The sequence below is a fragment of the Oncorhynchus kisutch genome, unplaced genomic scaffold (genome assembly GCF_002021735.2).
Source record: "Oncorhynchus kisutch isolate 150728-3 unplaced genomic scaffold, Okis_V2 scaffold4022, whole genome shotgun sequence".
NCBI classification, from domain to species: Eukaryota; Metazoa; Chordata; class Actinopteri; order Salmoniformes; family Salmonidae; genus Oncorhynchus; species Oncorhynchus kisutch.
This window is the reverse complement of record NW_022265967.1, coordinates 157,189-179,613: the sequence shown is the minus strand read 5'-3', so window position 1 is coordinate 179,613 and position 22,425 is coordinate 157,189. Positions and strand designations below refer to the sequence as shown.

The following is a 22,425-nucleotide window of genomic DNA, read 5'->3' as shown; positions in this document are numbered from 1 at the left end:
TAAAGGTGTTCTCAACTAGCCTACCTGGTTAAATAAAGGTGTTCTCAACTAGCCTACCTGGTTAAATAAAGGTGTTCTCAACTAGCCTACCTGGTTAAATAAAGGTGTTCTCAACTAGCCTACCTGGTTAAATAAAGGTGTTCTCAACTAGCCTACCTGGTTAAATAAAGGTGAAATAAATTATAAATAAAAAATCTGCTCTTTCCCATCTCTCTTTCAGGAGCCCTTCACACTGCCAGGAGATCACGTTAAGTCATGGCGCAGACAAACAGTTGTAGTCAGAGCAGCAATGGAGTGGCTGATGAATCCCCCAACATGCTGGTCTACAGAAAGGTAAGAAAGGCATCTAACGTAAATAACCTAATGGGTTCTGATACTTCTCCTCAGTCCCCGACCCAAATTGTTCAGGTAGTGGGTGCTCTTTCCATACTGGAATGATAACTCATAGATACCTGCCTTCTATGGATGGTCATGTCTTGGGTTTTGGATACCATAGAATCAGGGGTTTGGGGTGGAAAAGGGTTTGGGTTTTGGATATCTTCATTTCATCTTTGTTTATTGTACCACAAATCCATAGCATGTTATTGCTGCTCTGTGTTCACATTCAATGCTTTGTTTTGTTTTAAAGAAACCCCTGAACACTTTTTGACAATGTGTTGAAACAGAATCTAAATCATCCTCTGACTCTGAATGCCCCTTGGTTTGGTGTTGAAGTAGACTCTGAATGCCCCTTGGTTTGGTGTTGAAGTAGACTCTGAATGCCCCTTGGTTTGGTGTTGAAGTAGACTCTGAATGCCCCTTGGTTTGGTGTTGAAGTAGACTCTGAACGCCCCTTGGTTTGGTGTTGAAGTAGACTCAATGCCCCTTGGTTTGGTGTTGAAGTAGATTCTGAACGCCCCTTGGTCTGGTGTTGAAGTAGATTCTGAATGCACCTTGGTTTGGTGTTGAAGTAGACTCAATGCCCCTTGGTTTGGTGTTGAAGTAGACTCTGAATGCCCCTTGGTTTGGTGTTGAAGTAGACTCTGAATGCCCCTTGGTTTGGTGTTAAAGTAGACTGTGAATGCCCCTTGGTTTGGTGGTGAAGTAGACTGGATTCCCCTTGGTTTGGTGTTGAAGTAGACTCTGAATGCCCCTTGGTTTGGTGTTGAAGTAGACTCAATGCCCCTTGGTTTGGTGTTGAAATGTACTCTGATTGACCCTTGGTTTGGTGTTGAAGTAGACTCAGAATGCCCCTTGGTTTGGTGTTGAAGTAGCCTCTGAATGCCCCTTGGTTTGGTGTTGAATTAGACTGAATGCCCCTTGGTTTGGTGTTGAAACAGACTGAATGCCCCTTGGTTTGGTGTTGAAGTAGACTGAATGCCCATTGGTTTGGTGTTGAAGTAGATTCTTAATGCCCTTTGGTTTGGTGTTGAAGTAGACTCTGAATGCCCCTTGGTTTGGTGTTGAAGTAGAGTCAGAATGCTCCTTGGTTTGGTGTTGAAGTGGACTCAGAATGCCCCTTGGTTTGGTGTTGAAGTAGGCTCAATGCCCCGTGGTTTGGTGTTGAAGTAGACTCTGAATGCCCCTTGGTTTGGTGTTGAAGTAGACTGTGAATGCCCCTTGGTTTGGTGGTGAAGTAGACTCTAAATTCCCTTGGTTTGGTGTTGAAGTAGATGCATCTCAAATGTCTGTTCCCTACATAGTGCACTACTTTTGACCAGGTCCCATAGAAGTCTGGGCCCAGAGTACCCAGAAGCATCTCAAGGCTAGTTAATGGTTAGAATCTTCATAGGAGCATCGTTAAATCTCTGAGCTGTTTCCCAGAAACCGTCGTTAGTGAAGTTGATGGCTTTCCACTCGTAGAACAGCTACTTGCGCCAGATGCTTTTCTGACCTTCCGCATCACTTTATACACAGAAGAGATCTGCTAAACATAGAATCAAATTTATTTATAAAGCCCTTCTTAAATCAGCTGATATCTCAGAGTGCTGTACAGAGGGCCTCCCGGGTGGCACAGTGGTCAAGGGCACTGCATCGCAGCGCTAGCTGTGCCACCAGAGACCGGGAGGCCCGTGGGGCGACGCACAAATGGCCTAGCGTCGTCTGAGTTAGGGAGGGTTTGGCCGGTAGGGATATCCTTGTCTCATCGCGCACCAGCGACTCCTGTTGCGGGCCGGGTGCAGTGTTTCCTCAGACACATTGGTGCGGCTGGTTGGATTAAGAAGCAGTGTGGCTTGTTGGGTTGTGTTTCGGAGGATGCATGACTTTCGACCTTCATCTCTCCCGAGTACGGGAGTTGAAGCGATGAGACAAGACAGTAGCTACTAATAATTGGATGCTATGAAATTGGGGAGAAAAGTTTATATTTTTTATTTTTTAAAGTGCTGTACAGAAACCAGCCTAAAACCCAAACCAGCAAGCAATGCAGGTGTAGAAGCAATGACGCTGTTTATCTGTCTCTTGGGAACGAAGTTCACTCTGAACACAAAGTTGCCCAACGTCTTTACAACTGAACAAACCGAGGATAAAACATATGCTTCAAATGAAAACCGAGATGACTGCATAAAAAAAACCAAATACAGATATATTGAAATAAATATAATGTTGAACAAATCGTCTATTCGTAGTTTACACCTCGATATACAGTGTTGCATGATGACGTGCCAAATAAATCTGTGATTGAGTGCATTATTATACGGTACGCATTAGAATAAGCCGCCTCAATATTTGCAGCCGTTTAGGTGATAATCTCTGTAGGAGCTGGTCCGTCATCAGTATTGTGGAATAATTGGAATGTTAAGGTAAGATTGGAAGGGAGTAAAGCTGATCCTAGAACAGCGATGCCCTTTCCTTCGATCCCATCAGTATCGACACTATGCTCTAACGAGGCACTTAGTGACCGTTCTGTCTGCGTGGTGTTTTGGGAAAAGCAGCTTTGGCCGTTGTAGGAAAGATGTTAAAACACTCCTAAGTTCCATCACTATGGGGAAACCAGGCCCACGTCAAAGGTTGTTCCATCACTATGGGGAAACCAGGCCCACGTCAAAGGTTGTTCCATCGCAATGGGGAAACCAGGTTCAGGTCAAAGGTTGTTCCATCGCTATGGGGAAACCAGGCCCAGATCAAAGGTTGTTCCATCGCAATGGGGAAACCAGGTTGTTTCATCGCTATGGGGAAACCAGGCCCAGATCAAAGGTTGTTCCATCGCAATGGGGAAACCAGGTTGTTTCATCGCTATGGGGAAACCAGGCCCAGGTCAAAGGTTGTTCCATCGCTATGGGGAAACCAGGCCCAGATCAAAGGTTGTTCCATTGCTATGGGGAAACCAGGCCCAGGTCAAAGGTTGTTCCATCGCAATGGGGAAACCAGGCCTAGGTCAAAGGTTGTTCCATCGCTATGGGGAAACCAGGCCCAGATCAAAGGTAGTTCCATCGCTATGGGGAAACCAGACCTGTATTCCTGAGGCAGACATCTTTAGCTGTGATTATAACTAGGACCAGACCTGTATTCCTGAGGCAGCCATCTTTAGATGTGATTATAACTAGGACCAGAACTGTATTCCTGAGGCAGCCATCTTTAGCTGTGATCATAACTAGGACCAGAGCTGAGGCAGCCATCTTTAGCTGTGATTATAACTAGGACCAGACGTGTATTCCTGTGGTAGCCATCTTTAGCTGTGATTATAACTAGGACCAGACCTGTATTCCTGAGGTAGCCATCTTTAGCTCTGATTATATCAGAACCAGACCTGTATTCCTGAGGCAGCCATCTTTAGCTGTGATCATAACTAGGACCAGACCTGTATTCCTGAGGCAGCCATCTTTAGCTGTGATCATAACTTGGACCAGACCTGTATTCCTGAGGCAGCCATCTTTTACTGTGGTCATAACTAGGACCAGACCTGTATTCCTGAGGCAGCCATCTTTAGCTGTGATTATAACTAGGACCAGACCTGTATTCCTGAGGCAGCCATCTTTAGCTGTGATTATAACTAGGACCAGACCTGTATTCCTGAGGCAGACATCTTTAGCTGTGGTCCCTAAATGACTGTGATCATAACTAGGACCAGACCTGAGGCAGCCATCTTTAGCTGTGGTCATAACTAGGACCAGACCTGAGGCAGCCATCTTTAGATGTGATTATAACTAGGACCAGACCTGTATTCCTGAGGCAGACATCTTTAGCTGTGGTCCCTAAATGACTGTGTAATGTGTAATGACACTTCACTTTTCTCAAGCTGATCCTCTCCAACGGACTTGGATGTTGTAGCTAAATACCTGTCAGTTAGGGGAAGTTTAAGTAGCAACGTATTTAAGTTGATCATGTTGTGACGTGGAAGTATTTTTCTGTTGGTGGTGAGCGAACTTGTTCAACAAAAATATGGAATATATTTGTTGTTTTAAGGGGGAAGGTGTTACAGGCTTTGGTTTTTCCTTTTATGTTTTGGAAAGTTGGACGTTCGCACGTGGGACTCACCGATCGGCGTCACCTCGTTAGTCAGTATGTGTTACACCTGTGCTGGTTTGCCATCTCACTAGTGGGAATGTGTTTCACCTGTGCTGGCCCAGGTGCTATTTAAGAGCGGCTGGCCCAGGTGATATGTAAGAGCGACTGGCCCAGGTGATATGTAAGAGCGACTGGCCCAGGTGATATGTAAGAGCGACTGGCCCAGGTGATATTTAAGAGCGGCTGGCCCAGGTGATATTTAAGAGCGGCTGGCCCAGGTGATATTTAAGAGCGGCTGGCCCAGGTGATATTTAAGAGCGGCTGGCCCAGGTGATATTTAAGAGCGGCTGGCCCAGGTGATATTTAAGAGCGGCTGGCCCAGGGCTCCAGTTGTCTTGATAGATGCGGAGGTTTAACACCTTCTAGTTGGCGCTCCCTGTTTGATTTCTAGACAATCCTGTATCTGACCTTCCCTGTTTTTGGTTTTGCCCCAACCCTTTTTTGGCTTGCTTCCTGTCTTTAAGATTGGTGTTGTTGTTGCTAGGCAACTTTCAGTGGACACCCCCCATCAGTGTCTTTCAGAACCCCTCCAAAAACCAAACACCTGTTTCATTTGGGTTGTTAGTGACTCTTTGTGTTAATTCCCCCTTTCTATTTGAGCGACAATTTTTATGTTTCTTCCTGGGGAACGTAACAATGTCAATAACAGGAACATTACCTTATCCATAGTCAGCTTGTTTAATAGACGGGGAACATTACCTTATCCATAGTCAGCTTGTTTTATAGACGGGGAACATTACCTTATCCATAGTCAGCTTGTTTTATAGATCGGGGAACATTACCTTATCCATAGTCAGCTTGTTTTATAGACAGGGAACATTACCTTATCCATAGTCAGCTTGTTTTATAGACGGGGAACATTACCTTATCCATAGGGAGCTTGTTTTATAGACGGGGAACATTACCTTATCCATAGTCAGCTTGTTTTATAGATCGGGGAACATTACCTAATCCATAGTCAGCTTGTTTTATAGACAGGGAACATTACCTTATCCATAGTCAGCTTGTTTTATAGACAGGGAACATTACCTTATCCATAGTCAGCTTGTTTTCTAGACAGGGAACATTGCCTTATCCATAGGCAGCTTGTTTTATAGACGGGGAACATTACCGTATCCATAGTCAGCTTGTTTTATAGACAGAGAACATTACCTTATCCATAGTCAGCTTGTTTTATAGATCGGGGAGCATTACCTTATCCATAGTCAGCTTGTTTTATAGACAGGGAACATTACCGTATCCATAGTCAGCTTGTTTTATAGACAGGGAACATTACCTTATCCATAGTCAGGGTGTTTTATAGACAGGGAACATTGCCTTATCCATAGGCAGCTTGTTTTATAGATGGGGAACATTACCTTATCCATAGTCAGCTTGTTTTATAGACAGGGAACATTACCTTATCCATAGTCAGCTTGTTTTATAGATGGGGAACATTACCTTATCCATAGTCAGCTTGTTTTATAGACGGGGAACATTACCTTATCCATTGTCAGCTTGTTTTATAGACAGGGAACATTACCTTATCCATAGTCGGTTGTTTTATAGACAGGGAACATTACCTTATCCATAGTCAGTTGTTTTATAGGCAGGGAACATTACCTTATCCATAGGGAGCTTGTTTTATAGACGGGGAACATTACCTTATCCATAGGCAGCTTGTTTTATAGACGGGGAACATTACCTTATCCATAGTCAGCTTGTTTTATAGACGGGGAACATTACCTTATCCATAGGCAGCTTGTTTTATAGACGGGGAACATTACCTTATCCATAGGCAGCTTGTTTTATAGATCGGGGATTTGTGTTTCATTCGTTCACTCTCTTGTCCTGTCTTGTCCTGTCTGTCACTAGGGGTTGCTGAGGGTTACCCAGTGTGCCCCCACCCCACTCATCTGTTGTGTGCATTTGGTGACATGCCCCAGCGGGTCTCACGTTGAGCCTGTGTGACCTTCCCTGAACGGAACATGCGGTTGACGACGGTGCGTTGACGACGGTGCGTTGACGACGGTGCATTGACGACGGTGCGATGACGACGGTGCGGTGACGACGGTGCGTTGACGACAGTGCGGTGAAGACGGTGCGATGGCGACCGTGCGTTGACGACGGTGCGTTGACGACGGTGCGTTGACGAAGGTGCGATGACGACCGTGCGTTGACGACCGTGCGTTGACGACCGTGCGTTGACGACGGTGCATTGAAGGTGCGTTGACGACGGTGCGATGACGACCGTGCGTTGACGACGGTGCGATGACGACGGTGCGTTGACGACGGTGCGATGACGATGGTACGATTTCGACGTGCGTTGACGACGGTGCGGTGAAGACGGTGCGGTGACGACGGTGCGGTGACGACGGTGCGATGACGACGGTGCGTTGGCGACGGTGCGTTGACGACGGTGCGTTGACGACGGTGATTCATCTCCTCTGGATGTGTTTCATTAAGCACCTCGCTAGTCGCCAGGACTTATAATTTGGTCACATGAGCTCAGAGAGCCTCTGGAAATACAGAGGCCCCAATTCATCACCTGGCTACCTCTGCTCCAAGACACCAGGTAGGAGCTCCTCTCCTGTCCAAAAGAGCAACTTTAACAGCAAGATCTGCCCCTGTATTTTGGCTAAGGTTGCAAGATCGAATCCCTGAGCTGACAAGATAAATATCTGTCGTTCTGCCCCTGAACAAGGCAGTTAACCCACTGTTCCTATGCCATCATTGAAAATAAGAATTTGTTATTAACTGACTTGGCTGGTTAAATAAAGGTAAAATTAAAAAACACCTCAGCTGTTGGTACGTTTAAGTACGATCTTTTTCTCTAGGGACAGTCCTGCCAAAAGCTAGCAGGTAGGAGGGGCTTCTCTGCTGTAGGGCAGGTGTCTGGACCTCCAGACCACGGGGTGTGTGTCATGCCAAACCTTTAGCATGGATCTGCTCTGAAAACATCCCAAAGAATCAAATGACTACATCTGCTATGACGAACAAAGATCAATGAAAGGGCCACTGTTGTGTCGACATGAAACAAGAGAAGTCCTAGGTTAAATGGTTGGACTCTGTAGACGTATGAAATCTTTATATGAGAGAGAGAGTGTGTAAAGTAACAGATGGTTTGTTGTTAAAGGAAGTGCTCAGGTTAATGACTTCCCAGGAGTGCTTTCCATCCTGAGGAGAAAGGCCAGCTGTCATTAATGTCCATGTCAAGCTAATTAAAGGCTATACCCTGCTCCTCCCTCTATGGTTCCTATGGCTGTTACAGAGTCCACCCCCTGCTGCTGTATGGTTCCTATGGCTGTTACAGAGCCCACCCCCTGCTGCTGTATGGTTCCTATGGCTGTTACAGAGCCCACCCCCTGCTTCTGTATGGTTCCTATGGCTGTTACAGAGTCCACCCCCTGCTTCTGTATGGTTCCTATGGCTGTTACAGGGTCCACCCCCTGCTACTGTATGGATCCTATGGCTGTTACAGAGTCCACCCCCTGCTTCTGTATGGTTCCTATGGCTGTTACAGAGTCCACCCCCTGCTACTGTATGGTTCCTATGGCTGTTACAGGGTCCACCCCCTGCTACTGTATGGATCCTATGGCTGTCAGAGTCCACCCCCTGCTGCTGTATGGATCCTATGGCTGTTACAGAGCCCACCCCCTGCTGCTGTATGGTTCCTATGGCATTTAGAGTCCACCCCCTGCTACTGTATGGTTCCTATGGCTGTTACAGGGTCCACCCCCTGCTACTGTATGGTTCCTATGGCTGTTACAGGGTCCACCCCCTGCTACTGTATGGTTCCTATGGCTGTTACTGAGTCCACCCCCTGCTGCTGTATGGATCCTATGGCTGTTACAGAGTCCACCCCCTGCTGCTGTATGGTTCCTATGGCTGTTACAGAGTCCACCCCCTGCTGCTGTATGGTTCCTATGGCTGTTACAGGGTCCACCCCCTGCTGCTGTATGGTTCATATGGCTGTTACAGAGTCCACCCCCTGCTGCTGTATGGTTCCTATGGCTGTTAGAGTCCACCCCCTGCTACTGTATGGTTCATATGGCTGTTACAGAGCCCACCCCCTGCTGCTGTATGGTTCCTATGGCTGTTACAGGGTCCACCCCCTGCTGCTGTATGGTTCCTATGGCTGTTACAGAGTCCACCCCCTGCTGCTGTATGGTTCCTATGGCTGTTACAGAGTCCACCCCCTGCTGCTGTATGGTTCCTATAGCTGTTACAGAGCCCACCCCCTGCTGTTACCATTAGTTACCGTTAACTACTGTTTGTTGAGCTACAGTCGCCACTGTCTGTTGCCTGAGACTGGGGGTTCACTGTGTTCACCAGCCACCTCCCATACAGGCTGGAGTACTGCCCCACAAGAGGAAACAGAGAAGCACAGGAAGAAGGTGGATTTACTTTAGGAGAAGCTAGAGAAGCTTCTTGATCAGAGGGTTTAAATACAGGAATACTATGATCCAGGTCAGTATTAGGGTAAAGTCCTGTAGGAGAACCAGGTCAGTTTTAGGGTAAAGTCCTGTTGGGAGAACCAGGGCAGTATTAGTGTAAAGTCCTGTAGGAGAACCAGGTCAGTATTAGGGTAAAGTCCTGTTGGGAGAACCAGGGCAGTATTAGGGTAAAGTCCTGTAGGAGAACCAGGTCAGTATTAGGGTAAAGTCCTGTAGGAGAACCAGGTCAGTATTAGAGTAAAGTCCTGTAGGAGAACCAGGTCAGTATTAGAGTAAAGTCCTGTAGGAGGGTTTCCTCTCCTCTTCTGAAGCTGGAGTTCCTCTCCTCTCCTCTTCTGAAGCTGGAGTTCCTCTCCTCCTCTGAAGCAGGAGTTCTCTCCTCTCCTCCTCTGAAGCAGGAGTTCTCTCCTCTCCTCCTCTGAAGCTGGAGTTCTCTCCTCATCTTAAGCAGGAGTTCTCTCCTCTCCTCCTCTGAAGCAGGAGTTCTCTCCTCTCCTCCTCTGAAGCAGGAGTTCTCTCCTCCTCTGAAGCTGGAGTTCTCTCCTCATCTTAAGCAGGAGTTCTCTCCTCTCCTCCTCTGAAGCAGGAGTTCTCTCCTCTCCTCCTCTGATGCAGGAGTTCTCTCCTCTCCTCCTCTGAAGCTGGAGTTCTCTCCTCTCCTCCTCTGAAGCTGGAGTTCTCTCCTCTCCTCCTCTGAAGCAGGAGTTCTCTCCTCTCCTCCTCTGAAGCTGGAGTTCTCTCCTCCTCTGAAGCAGGAGTTCTCTCCTCTCCTCCTCTGAAGCAGGAGTTCTCTCCTCTCCTCATCTGAAGCTGGAGTTCTCTCCTCTCCCCAGGCCCCATGCAGTTCTGCTTGCTTAATCCCCAGTGTCTCCTGAGTGGTAGAATATCATGGTCAGGTACCCGTTTGAGACTCATATTTAAGTGAATCAAATGTGAGGTACTTTGAAGCTTTCAGAAAAGAGTGGTGCTGGAGCAGAGAGATGTGGAGGTATGGTGGGCAGCAGTTCTCTCATCCCTCTCTCTCTCTTCTCCTCCACCAAGCCTGTTTATCAATCATTTCATTCCAGAGTTTCTCATCTCTCTCTGATTCTCTGCCAACAGAATCTCTCTCGCTCGCGCTGTCTCTCGCGCTGTCTCTCGCGCTGTCTCTCGCGCTGTCTCTCTCCCCTAATCTTCTCTTTGATGTCTACTTGAGGCCATGATACTGACTCCAACCAGTCTTTTGTGGGTGTAACAGAATTATATGTCTTCTGTGGCAGAAATGGACCATAGTAGTGGATTCATGTAAACCTCTAATGCCTCTGTGAGAACGTGTTTGTCAAATTAAAAACATGTAACTATATTAAAATGTAAAAATACTGACCTGGTTCTCCTACAAGACTTTACCCTAATACTGACCTGGTTCTCCTACAGGACTTTACCCTAATACTGACCTGGTTCTCCTACAGGACTTTACCCTAATACTGACCTGGTTCTCCTACAGGACTTTACCCTAATACTGACCTGGTTCTCCTACAAGACTTTATCCTAATACTGACCTGGTTCTCCTACAGGACTTTACCCTAATACTGCCCTGGTTCTCCCAACAGGACTTTACCCTAATACTGACCTGGTTCTCCTACATGACTTTACCCTAATACTGCCCTGGTTCTCCCAACAGGACTTTACCCTAATACTGACCTGGTTCTCCTACAGGACTTTACCCTAATACTGACCTGGTTCTCCCAACAGGACTTTACCCTAATACTGACCAGGTTCTCCCAACAGGACTTTACCCTAATACTGACCTGGTTCTCCTACAGGACTTTACTCTAATACTGACCTGGTTCTCCTACAGGACTTTACCCTAATACTGACCTGGTTCTCCTACAGGACTTTACCCTAATACTGACCTGGTTCTCCTACAGGACTGCACCCTAATACTGACCTGGTTCTCCTACAGGACTGCACCCTAATACTGACCTGGTTCTCCTACAGGACTGCACCCTAATACTGACCTGGTTCTCCCAACACCCCACAGGACTTTACCCTAATACTGACCTGGTTCTCCTACAGGACTTTACCCTAATACTGACCTGGTTCTCCTACAGGACTTTACCCTAATACTGACCTGGTTCTCCTACAGGACTGCACCCTAATACTGACCTGGTTCTCCTACAGGACTGCACCCTAATACTGACCTGGTTCTCCCAACACCCCACAGGACTTTACCCTAATACTGACCTGGTTCTCCTACAGAACTTTACCCTAATACTGACCTGGTTCTCCTACAGGACTTTACCCTAATACTGACCTGGTTCTCCCAACACCCCACAGGACTTTACCCTAATACTGACCTGGTTCTCCTACAGGACTTTACCCTAATACTGACCTGGTTCTCCCAACACCCCACAGGACTTTACCCTAATACTGACCTGGTTCTCCTACAGGACTTCACCCTAATACTGACCTGGTTCTCCTACAGGACTTTAACCTAATTCTGACCTGGTTCTCCCAACACCCCACAGGACTTTACCCTAATACTGACCTGGTTCTCCTACAGGACTTTACCCTAATACTGACCTGGTTCTCCTACAGGACTGCACCCTAGTACTGCCCTGGTTCTCCTACAGGACTTTATGCTAATACTGCCCTGGTTCTCCTACAGGACTTTACCCTAATACTGACCTGGTTCTCCTATAGGACTTTACCCTAATACTGACCTGGTTCTCCTACAGGACTTTACCCTAATACTGCCCTGGTTCTCCCAACAGGACTTTACCCTAATACTGCCCTGGTTCTCCTACAGGACTTTACCCTAATACTGACCTGGTTCTCCTACAGGACTTTTCCCTAATACTGACTTGGTTCGCCCAACACCCCACAGGACTTTACCCTAATACTGACCTGGTTCTCCCAACACCCCACAGGACTTTACCCTAATACTGACCTGGTTCTCCTACAGGACTTCACCCTAATACTGACCTGGTTCTCCTACAGGACTTTAACCTAATTCTGACCTGGTTCTCCCAACACCCCACAGGACTTTACCCTAATACTGACCTGGTTCTCCTACAGGACTTCACCCTAATACTGACCTGGTTCTCCTACAGGACTTTAACCTAATTCTGACCTGGTTCTCCCAACACCCCACAGGACTTTACCCTAATACTGACCTGGTTCTCCTACAGGACTTTACCCTAATACTGACCTGGTTCTCCTACAGGACTGCACAGGCTGGCTGAATGGAAGGAGACAGGCTGACTGAATGGAGCGAGACAGGCTGGCTGATTGGAGGGAGACATGCTGGCTGAATGGAGGGAGACCGGCTGGGTGAATGGAGGGAAACAGGCTGGGTGAATGGATGGAGACAGGCTGGCTGAATGGATGGAGACAGGCTGGCTGAATGGAGGGAGACAGGCTGGCTGAATGGAGCGAGACAGGCTGGCTGAATGGAGCGAGACAGGCTGGGTGAATGGAGGGAGACAGGCTGGCTGAATGGAGGGAGACAGGCTGGCTGAATGGAGGGAGACAGGCTGGCTGAATGGAGGGAGACAGGCTGGCTGAATGGAGGGAGACAGGCTGGCTGAATGGAGGGAGACAGGCTGGCTGAATGGAAGGAGACAGGCTGGCTGAATGGAAGGAGACAGGCTGGCTGAATGGAAGGAGACAGGCTGGCTGAATGGAAGGAGACAGGCTGGCTGAATGGAGGGAGACAGGCTGGCTGAATGGAGGGAGACAGGCTGGCTGAATGGAGGGAGACAGGCTGGCTGAATGGAAGGAGACAGGCTGGCTGAATGGAAGGAGACAGGCTGGCTGAATGGAAGGAGACAGGCTGGCTGAATGGAAGGAGACAGGCTGGCTGAATGGAGGGAGACAGGCTGGCTGAATGGAGGGAGACAGGCTGGCTGATTAAACGAAATGACAAAATAATCACAAAATAATAAAGTCGGTGCAAAACTGTGGCCATCCAGTACGACGACATTTTCCTACCAATGAGGACTCTGAACAATCTTTCTCTCAATTCAATTTCAATTCAATTTCAATTCAATATCAATTCAATATAAATTCAATATCAATTCAATATCAATTCAATATCAATTCAATATCAATTCAATTTCAATTCAATATCAATTCAATATCAATTCAATTTCAATTCAATATCAATTCAATATCAATTCAATATCAATTCAATATCAATTCAATTTCAATTCAATATAAATTCAATATCAATTCAATTTCAATTCAATATGAATTCAATATCAATTCAATTTCAATTCAATATCAATTCAATTTCAATTCAATATAAATTCAATATAAATTCATGTTAAGGGTCTTTATTGGCAAAGCAAGTGAAATACATAATAAACAGAAGTGAAAAAAAAACGTTTTTAAATAATATTTTTTACAGGAAACATTACACACAAGTTCCAAAAGAATAAAGACATTTCAAATGTGGTATTTCACCCAGTAGATATGGGAGTTTATCAAAATTGGATTTGTTTTCTAATTCTTTGTGGGTCTGTGTAATCTGAGGGAAATATGTCTCTCTAATATGGTCATACATTAGGCAGGAGGTTAGGAAGTGAGCTGTACTGGTAGGTCCCTTCCTCCCTCCACCCCCACCTCCACCCTGCCAGTACAGCTCAGGTCCCTCCACCCCCACCTCCACCCTGCCAGTACAGCTCAGGTCCTTTCTTCCCTCCACCCCCACCTCCACCCTGCCAGTACAGCTCAGGTCCTTTCTTCCCTCCACCCCCACCTCCACCCTGCCAGTACAGCTCAGGTCCCTCCACCCCCACCTCCACCCTGCCAGTATAGCTCAGGTCCCTCCACCCCCACCTCCACCCTGCCAGTACAGCTCAGGTCCTTTCTTCCCTCCAACCCACCTCCACCCTGCCAGTACAGCTCAGGTCCCTTCCTCCCTCCACCCCAACGTCCACCCTGCCAGTACAGCTCAGGTCCCTCCACCCCCACCCTGCCAGTGCAGCTCAGGTCCCTTCCTCCCTCCACCCCCACCTCCACCCTGCCAGTACAGCTCAGGTCCCTCCACCCCCACCCCCACCCTGCCAGTACAGCTCAGGTCCCTTCCTCCCTCCACCTCCACCCTGCCAGTACAGCTCAGGTCCCTTCCTCCCTCCACCTCCACCCTGCCAGTACAGCTCAGGTCCCTCCCTCCACCCCCACCTCTACCCTGCCAGTACAGCTCAGGTCCCTCCCTCCCTCCACCCCCACCCTGCCAGTACAGCTCAGGTCCCTCCACCCCCACCTCCACCCTGCCAGTACAGCTCAGGTCCTTTCCTCCCTCCACCCGCACCCTGCCAGTACAGCTCAGGTCCTTTCCTCCCTCCACCTCCACCCCCACCCTGCCAGTACAGCTCAGGTCCGTCCACCCCCACCTCCACCCTGCCAGTACAGCTCAGGTCCCTCCACCCCCACCTCCACCCTGCCAGTACAGCTCAGGTCCTTTCCTCCCTCCACCCCCACCCCCACCCTGCCAGTACAGCTCATGTCCCTCCACCCCCACCCCCACCCTGCCAGTACAGCTCAGGTTCCTCCACCCCCACCCCCACCCTGCCAGTACAGCTCAGGTTCCTCCACCCCCACCCCCACCCTGCCGGTACAGCTCAGGTCCCTCCACCCCCACCCCCACCCTGCCAGTACAGCTCAGGTCCCTCCACCCCCACCCCCACCCTGCCAGTACAGCTCAGGTCCCTTCCTCCCTCCCCCAACCCTGCCAGTACAGCTCAGGTCCTTTCCTCCCTCCACCCCCACCCCCACCCTGCCAGTACAGCTCAGGTCCCTCCACCCCCACCCCCACCCTGCCAGTACAGCTCAGGTCCCTCCACCCCCACCTCCACCCTGCCAGTACAGCTCAGGATATTTTGGCAGAATTCTGCATGAAGAGTATCAATTTGGTGTTTGTCCCATTTTGTGAATTCCTGGTTGGTGTGCGGACCCCAGACCTCACAACCATAAAGGGCAATGGGCTCTATAACTGATTTAAGTATTTTTAGCCAGATCCTAATTTGTATGTTGAATTTTATGTTCCATTTGATGGCATAGAAGGCTCTTCTTGCCTTGTCTCTCAGCTCGTTCACAGCTTTGTGGAAGTTACCTGTGGTGCTGATGTTTAGGCCAAGGTATGTATAGTTTTCTGTGTGCTCAAGGGCAAAGGTGTCTATATGGAATTTGTATTTGTGGTCCTGGTGACTGGACCTTTTTTGGAACACCATTATGCTTGTCTGTCAGGGCCCAGGTCTGTCAGGGCCCAGGTCTGTCAGGGCCCAGGTCTGTCAGGGCCCAGGTCTCTCAGGGCCCAGGTCTGTCAGGGCCCAGGTCTGTCAGAATCTGTGCAGTCTGACAGAATCTGATTCTGACAGAATCTGTGCAGAAGATCTAGGTGCTGCTGTAGGCCCTCCTTGGTTGGTGGCAGAAGGACCAGATCATCAGCAAACAGTAGACATTTGACTTCCAAATCTAGTAGGTTGAGGCCGGCTGCTGCAGACTGTTGTAGTGCCTTGCCAATATATATATTGAAGAGGGTGGGGCTTAAGCTGCATTCCTGTCTCACCCCACGGCCCTGTGGGAAGATTTTTAAATTTTTTTTTATTTTTTTTATTTAGCCGCACACTTGTTTGTGTACATGGGTTTTATAATGTTGTATATTTTTGGCCCAACACTACATTCCATCAGTTTGTATAGCAGACTTTGCCTTTGTTTTGGTTTATTTCTTCGTCAATAAGAGTGTGCAGGGTGAATACGTGGTCTGTCGTATGATAATTTGGTAAAAAGCCAATTTGACATTTTCTCAGTACATTGTTTTCGCTGAGGAAATGTACGAGTCTGCTGTTAATGATAACGCAGAGGATTTTCCCAAGGTTGCTGTTGACGCATATCCCACGGTAGTTATTGGGGTCATATTTGTCTCCACTTTTGTGGATTGGGGTGATGATGCTTTGGTTCCAAGTGTTGGGGAAGATGCCAGAGCTAAGGATGATGTCAATGAGTATAAGTTTAGCCAATTGGAATTTATGGTCTGTATATTTTATCATTTAATTTCGGATACCATCAACACCACATGCCATTTTGGGATGGAGGGTTTGTATTTTGTCCTGTAGTTCATTGAATGTAATTGGAGAATCTAGTGGGTTCTGGTCTTTAATAGTTGATTCTAAGATTTGTATTTGATCAGCTATATGTTTTTGCTGTTTCATCTTTGTTATAGAGCCAAGAAGATTGGAGAAGTGGTTTATACTGTACATCTCCATTTTGGATAGATAACTCTTCCTGTTGTTGTTTGTTTAGTGTTTGCCAATTTTCCCAGAAGAGGTTTGATTCTATGGATTCTTCAATTGCATTGAGCTGATTTCTGACGTGTTCCTTTTTTTTCCGTAGTGTATTTCTGTAGTTTTAGTGATTCACCATAGTGAAGGCGTAGACTCAGGTTTTCTGGGTCTCTATGTTTTTGGTTTGACAGGTTTCTCAATTTCTTCATCAAAATTGTCAATGCTGTTCATTTTCTTAGAATTTCTGCTTGACATTTTAAAGATTTATAGGGAAGCTGAGAGGTCAATTATACTGTTTAGGTTTTAAACTGCCAAGTTTATACCTTCACTATTACAGAGAAATGTTTTGTCCAGGAAGTTGTCTGAAAGGGATTGAATTTACTGTTGCCTAATTGTTTTTTGGTAGGTTTCCACATTACTTTCCTTCCATCTATAGCATTTCTTAATATTATTCACTTCCTTTGTCTTTGATTCCTCATGACTGAGTATTCCTCTGTTCTAGTAGACTGTGATTTTGCTGTGGTCTGATCGGGGTGTCAGTGGGTTTGACTGTGAACGCTCTGAGAGACTCTGGGTTGAGGTCGGTGATAAAGTAGTCTACAGTACTACTGCCAAGAGATTAACTATAGGTGTACCTACAGTAGGAGTCCTCTCGAAGCCTACCATTGACTATTTACATACCCAGTGTGCGACAGAGCTGTAGGAGTTGTGACCCATTTTTGTTAGTTATGTTGTCATAGTTGTGTCTAGGGGGGCATATTGGGGAGGAAATGCTGTCATCTCCAGATAGGTGTTTGTCCCCCTGTGTGCTGAGGGTGTCAGGTTCTGGTTCAGTTCTGGCATTTAGGTCGCCACAGACTAGTACATGTCCCTGGGCCTGGAAATTATCGATTTCCCCCTCCAGGATGGAGAAGCTGTCTTCATTAAAGTATGGGGATTCTAGTAGTGGGATATTGGTAGCACACAGTAGGACATTTTTCTCTGTTGAGATCATTTCCTTTAGAATTTCTAGCCAAATGTAGAATGTTCCTATTTTGATTAATTTAATAGAGTGAGTTAGGTCTGCTCTATACCAAATTAGCATCTCCCCTGAGTCTCTTCCCTGTTTCACACCTGGTAGTTTGGTGGATGGGACTACCAGCTCTCTGTAACCTAGAGGGTAACCAGTGGGTCCATCTCCTCTATACCACCCACCTGGTAGTGTGGTGGATGGGACTACCAGCTCTCTGTAACCTAGAGGGCAACCAGTGGGTCCGTCTCCTCTATACCACCCACCTGGTAGTGTGGTGGATGGGACTACCAGCTCTCTGTAACCGAGAGGGCAACCAGTGGGTCCATCTCCATCGTTTCCTGTAGGATTACAATGTCTTTATTTCTGATTTCTTTGGTTTAGTCCAGGTTCCTGCTCTCTCTCTCTTTTGCTCTCCCTCTCTCTCTCCCTCTCTCTGTGTGTCTCTGTGTCTCTCTCCCTCTCTCTCCCTTTCTCTCTCTCCCTTTCTCTCTCTCTCTCTCTCTCTCTCTCTCCCTTTCTCTCTCTCTCTCCCTTTCTCTGTCTCTCCCTTTCCCTTTCCCTTTCCCTCTCTCTCCCTTTCCCTCTCTTTCTCCCTCTCTCCCTCTCTCTCTCTCCCTCTTTCTCTTTCTCTTTCTCTTTCTCTGTCTCTTTCTCTTTCTCTTTCTCTTTCTCTTTCTCTTTCTCTTTCTCTTTCTCTTTCTCTTTCTCTGTCTCTGTCTCTGTCTCTGTCTCTCTCAACTAGAGCCCTATGGTAATAATGCACCATTTGGGAGTCAGTCCCTCTAGTCCTCTGAGGTGATTCCAGGCGCATCATCCCATTTGCACTTTACTCATGAACGTAATGTTCTCTGTATTTTTAGAAGACACTTCCTGCAGGTATTTATAGTGTCTGTCTGGGATTGTCTCATGCTTGGTGTTTCAGAGTAAAACACGTCTGGGAAAGTGTTTTGATGTCCTTTAATGTCTGAGGAGTCAGTTTGATGTCCTTTAATGTCTGAGGAGTCAGTTTGATATCTGAGGAGTCAGTTTGATGTCTGGGGAGTCAGTTTGATATCTGAGGAGTCAGTTTGATGTCTGAGGAGTCAGTTTGATGTCTGAGGAGTCAGTTTGATGTCTGGGGAGTCAGTTTGATGTCCTTTAATGTCTGAGGAGTCAGTTTGATGTCCTTTAATGTCTGAGGAGTCAGTTTGATGTCTGAGGAGTCAGTTTGATGTCTGAGGAGTCAGTTTGATGTCTGAGGAGTCAGTTTGATGTCCTTTAATGTCTGAGGAGTCAGTTTGATGTCTGAGGAGTCAGTTTGATGTCTGAGGAGTCAGTTGATGTCTGAGGAGTCAGTTTGATGTCTGCTAATGTCTGAGGAGTCAGTTTGATGTCTGGGGAGTCAGTTTGATGTCCTTTAATGTCTGAGGAGTCAGTTTGATGTCCGAGGAGTCAGTTTGATGTCTGAGGAGTCAGTTTGATATCTGAGGAGTCAGTTTGATGTCTGAGGAGTCAGTTTGATGTCCTTTAATGTCTGAGGAGTCAGTTTGATATCTGAGGAGTCAGTTTGATGTCTGAGGAGTCAGTTTGATGTCTGAGGAGTCAGTTTGATGAACACCTTCAGTACCAGAAGGAAAATGGATGGAAAAGTCCAGTGCCTCTCTTGGGAAGCAAATCATTATTCAAATTCTTTGGGCGAATGTCCTTTGATGTCTGCTACTGTTTGAATATCATGCACATTGTCGATACCTTTTAATCCCCAGATGTGATTTATATTATTATTCCTATGTATCTCCTAACTCCCTCAACCCTGTCTGGCAGAGGATGGCTCAATGACAGATTAAATCACAGCCCTGCTGCCTGCCGTGTCATTGTGTTATTTTATCCTTTTTCGCTCCAGGGAATCACCACCTAATCAACAGTAAGATGTGATGTAGTGATCCTGTTATTAGATCTAATTTCTTAATGATTATCCAGATTAATGTTAGACGGAGGAAGGTCATCCCTCTCCTCGCTGTCCTCTCCCTCCAAACTTTCCTCTCCCCTCTCTCCTCTCTTTCCTCTCCCTCTCTCTCCTCTCCTCTCATCTCTCTCCTCACTTTCCTCTCCTCTCTTGTCCTCTCCTCTCTTGTCCTCTCCTCTCTCCTCTCCTCTCTCCTCTCCTCTCCTCTTCTCTCTTGTCCTCTCTCCTCTCCTCTCTTGTCCTCTCCTCTCTCCTCTCCTCTCTTGTCCTCTCCTCTCTCCTCTCCTCTCTTGTCCTCTCCTCTCTCCTCTCCTCTCTTGTCCTCTCCTCTCTCTCCTCTCTTGTCCTCTCCTCTCTTGTCCTCACCTCTCTCCTCTCCTCTCTTGTCCTCTCCTCTCTCCTCTCTTGTCCTCTCCTCTCTCCTCTCCTCTCTTGTCCTCTCCTCTCTTGTCCTCTCTCCTCTCCTCTCTTGTCCTCTCCTCTCTTGTTCTCTCCTCTCCTCTCTTGTCCTCTCCTCTCTTGTCCTCTCCTCTCTCCTCTCCTCCTCTCTTGTCCTCTCCTCTCTCTCCTCTCCTCTCTTGTCCTCTCCTCTCCTCTCTTGTCCTCTCTCTCCTCTCTTGTCCTCTCCTCTCTCTCCTCTCTTGTCCTCTCCTCTCCTCTCTTGTCCTCTCCTCTCTTGTCCTCTCCTCTCTTGTCCTCTCCTCTCTCTCCTCTCTTGTCCTCTCCTCTCTTGTCCTCTCCTCTCTTGTCCTCTCCTCTCCTCTCTTGTCCTCTCTTGTCCTCTCCTCTCTTGTCCTCTCCTCTCTCTCTCTCCTCTCTCCTCTCTTGTCCTCTCTTGTCCTCTCCTCTCTTGTCCTCTCCTCTCTCTCCTCTCTTGTCCTCTCCTCTCTCTCCTCTCTTGTCCTCTCCTCTCTCTCCTATCTTGTCCTCTCTTGTCCTCTCCTCTCTCTCCTCTCTTGTCCTCTCCTCTCTCTCCTCTCTTGTCCTCTCCTCTCTTGTCCTCTCCTCTCTCTTTCCTCTCTCTCTTCTCCTCTCTCTCCTCTCTTGTCCCCTCCTTGCTTATCATCTTCTCTCCTGTCTCCCCTTTCCTCTCTCTCCTCTCTCTCCTCTCCTCTCTTGTCCTCTTCTCTCCTCTCTCCCCTTTCCTCTCTCTCCTCTCTCTCCTCACCTCTCTTGTCCTCTTCTCTCCTCTCTCCCATTTCCTCTCTCTCCTCTCCTCTCTTGTCCTCTTGTCCTCTCCTCTCTTGTCCTCTCCTCTCTTGTCCTCTCCTCTTTCCTCTCTCTCTTCTCCTCTCTCTCCTCTCTTGTCCTCTCCTTGCTTGTCCTCTTCTCTCCTCTCTCCCCTTTCCTCTCTCTCCTCTCTCTCCTCTCCTCTCTTGTCCTCTCCTCTCTCTCTCTCTCTCTCTCTCTCTCTCTCTCTCCCCTTTCCTCTCTCTCCTCTCTCTCCTCTCCTCTCTTGTCCTCTCCTCTCCTCTCTCTCTCTCCCCTTTCCTCTCTCTCCTCTCTTGTCCTCTCCTCGCCTGTCCTCTTCTCTCCTCTCTCTCCTCTCCTCACTTGTCCTCTCCTCTCTTGTCCTCTCCTCGCCTGTCCTCTTCTCTCCTCTCTCTCCTCTCCTCACTTGTCCTCTTCTCTCCTCTCTCTCCTCTCTTGTCCTCTCCTCACTTGTCCTCTTCTCTCCTCTTTCCTCTCTCTCCTCTCCTCTCTCCCCTTTCCTCTCCTCTCCTCGCTTTCCTCTCCTCTCTTGCCCTCTCCTCTCTCTCTCCTCTTTCCTCTCTCTCCTCTTTCCTCTCTCTCCTCTCTTGTCCTCTCCTCTCTTGTCCTCTCCTCTCTTTCTCCTCTTTCCTCTTTCCTCTCTCTCTCTCTGCTCTCCTCTGTTCTCTCTCCAACACAGTTTAGCTTGCTGCTGAATCAATTATAGTCCTGGAGGGAAGCTGTGAATACAACAACGGGCGGCGACCTCTGATGCTCTGAAAGTCGTTGCACTGAAACATTTTGCATCTTCTAAATCAGTTTTGCTCTCTCTTCAAACGGTTTGATAATGAATAAGAGCTATTTTAAATTAGAGCATCACGGCTGATGATAATGAATAAGGATTATTTTAAATGAGAGCATCATGGCTGATGATAATGAATAAGGGTTAGTGTCACGACTTCCGCCGAAGTCGGTTCCTCTCCTTGTTCGGGCAGCGTTCGGCGTCGCCGGTCTTCTAGCCATCGTCGATCCACTTTTCATTTTCCATTTGTTTTGTCTTGTTTTCCCACACACCTGGTTGCCATTTCCCTCATTAAGTGCTGTTCCCCCCATGTCTTTGTGTGGTATTGTTTGTTGTAAGTGCTTGGGCACATGGTTACTGGTGCGCGTCGGGTTTTCTACCCATGTTGGTATTTTCTTTATGTCGTTGGGTTTTGATATTACACTGCTCCGGCTGTTATCTAGTTCTATTATCTAGTTCTATTATCTAGTTCTATTATCTAGTTCTATTACCTAGTTCTATCATCTAGTTCTATTATCTAGTTCTATTACCTAGTTCTATTACCTAGTTCTATTACCTAGTTCTATTGCCTAGTTCTATTACCTAGTTCTATTATCTAGTTCTATCATCTAGTTCTATTATCTAGTTCTATTACCTAGTTCTATTATCTAGTTCTATTATCTAGTTCTATTATCTAGTTCTATTACCTAGTTATGTTACCTAGTTCTATTACCTAGTTCTGTTACCTAGTTCTGTTTCCTAGTTCTATTATCTAGTTCTATTACTTAGTTCTATTATCTAGTTCTATTACCTAGTTCTGTTACCTAGTTCTGTTACCTAGTTCTGTTACCTAGTTTGGTTACCTTGTTCTATTACCTATTACCTAGTTCTATTACCTAGTTCTATTACCTATTACCTCGTTCTATTACCTAGTTCTATTACCCCTTGTTCTATTACCTAGTTCTGTTACCTAGTTCTGTTACCTAGTTCTATTACCTATTACCTAGTTCTATTACCTAGTTCTATTACCTATTACCTCGTTCTATTACCTCGTTCTATTACCTAGTCCTAGTTCTATTACCTAGTTCTATTTTCTAGTTCTATTACCTCGTTCTATTACCTAGTTCTATTACCTCGTTCTATTACCTAGTTATATTACCTCGTTCTATTACCTAGTTCTATTACCTCGTTCTATTACCTCGTTCTATTACCTAGTTCTATCACCTAGTTCTATTACCTACTTCTATTACCTACTTCTATTACCTATTACCTAGTTCTAATACCTAGTTATATTACCTAGTTCTATTACC

General features: G+C 46.9%; 1 protein-coding gene across 1 annotated transcript in view; it reads left to right on the top strand.

The window, feature by feature from the left end:
• Positions 1-226: 226 nt before the first annotated feature.
• Positions 227-22,425, top strand: part of LOC116373131 (regulator of G-protein signaling 7-like) — a 42,128-nt gene continuing 19,929 nt past the window's right edge. Inside the window, exon 1 of the mRNA XM_031821848.1 lies at positions 227-333. Coding sequence (XP_031677708.1) covers positions 256-333 — 78 coding nt within the window. The 5' untranslated portion in view covers positions 227-255. The remainder of the gene's footprint in view (positions 334-22,425) is intronic.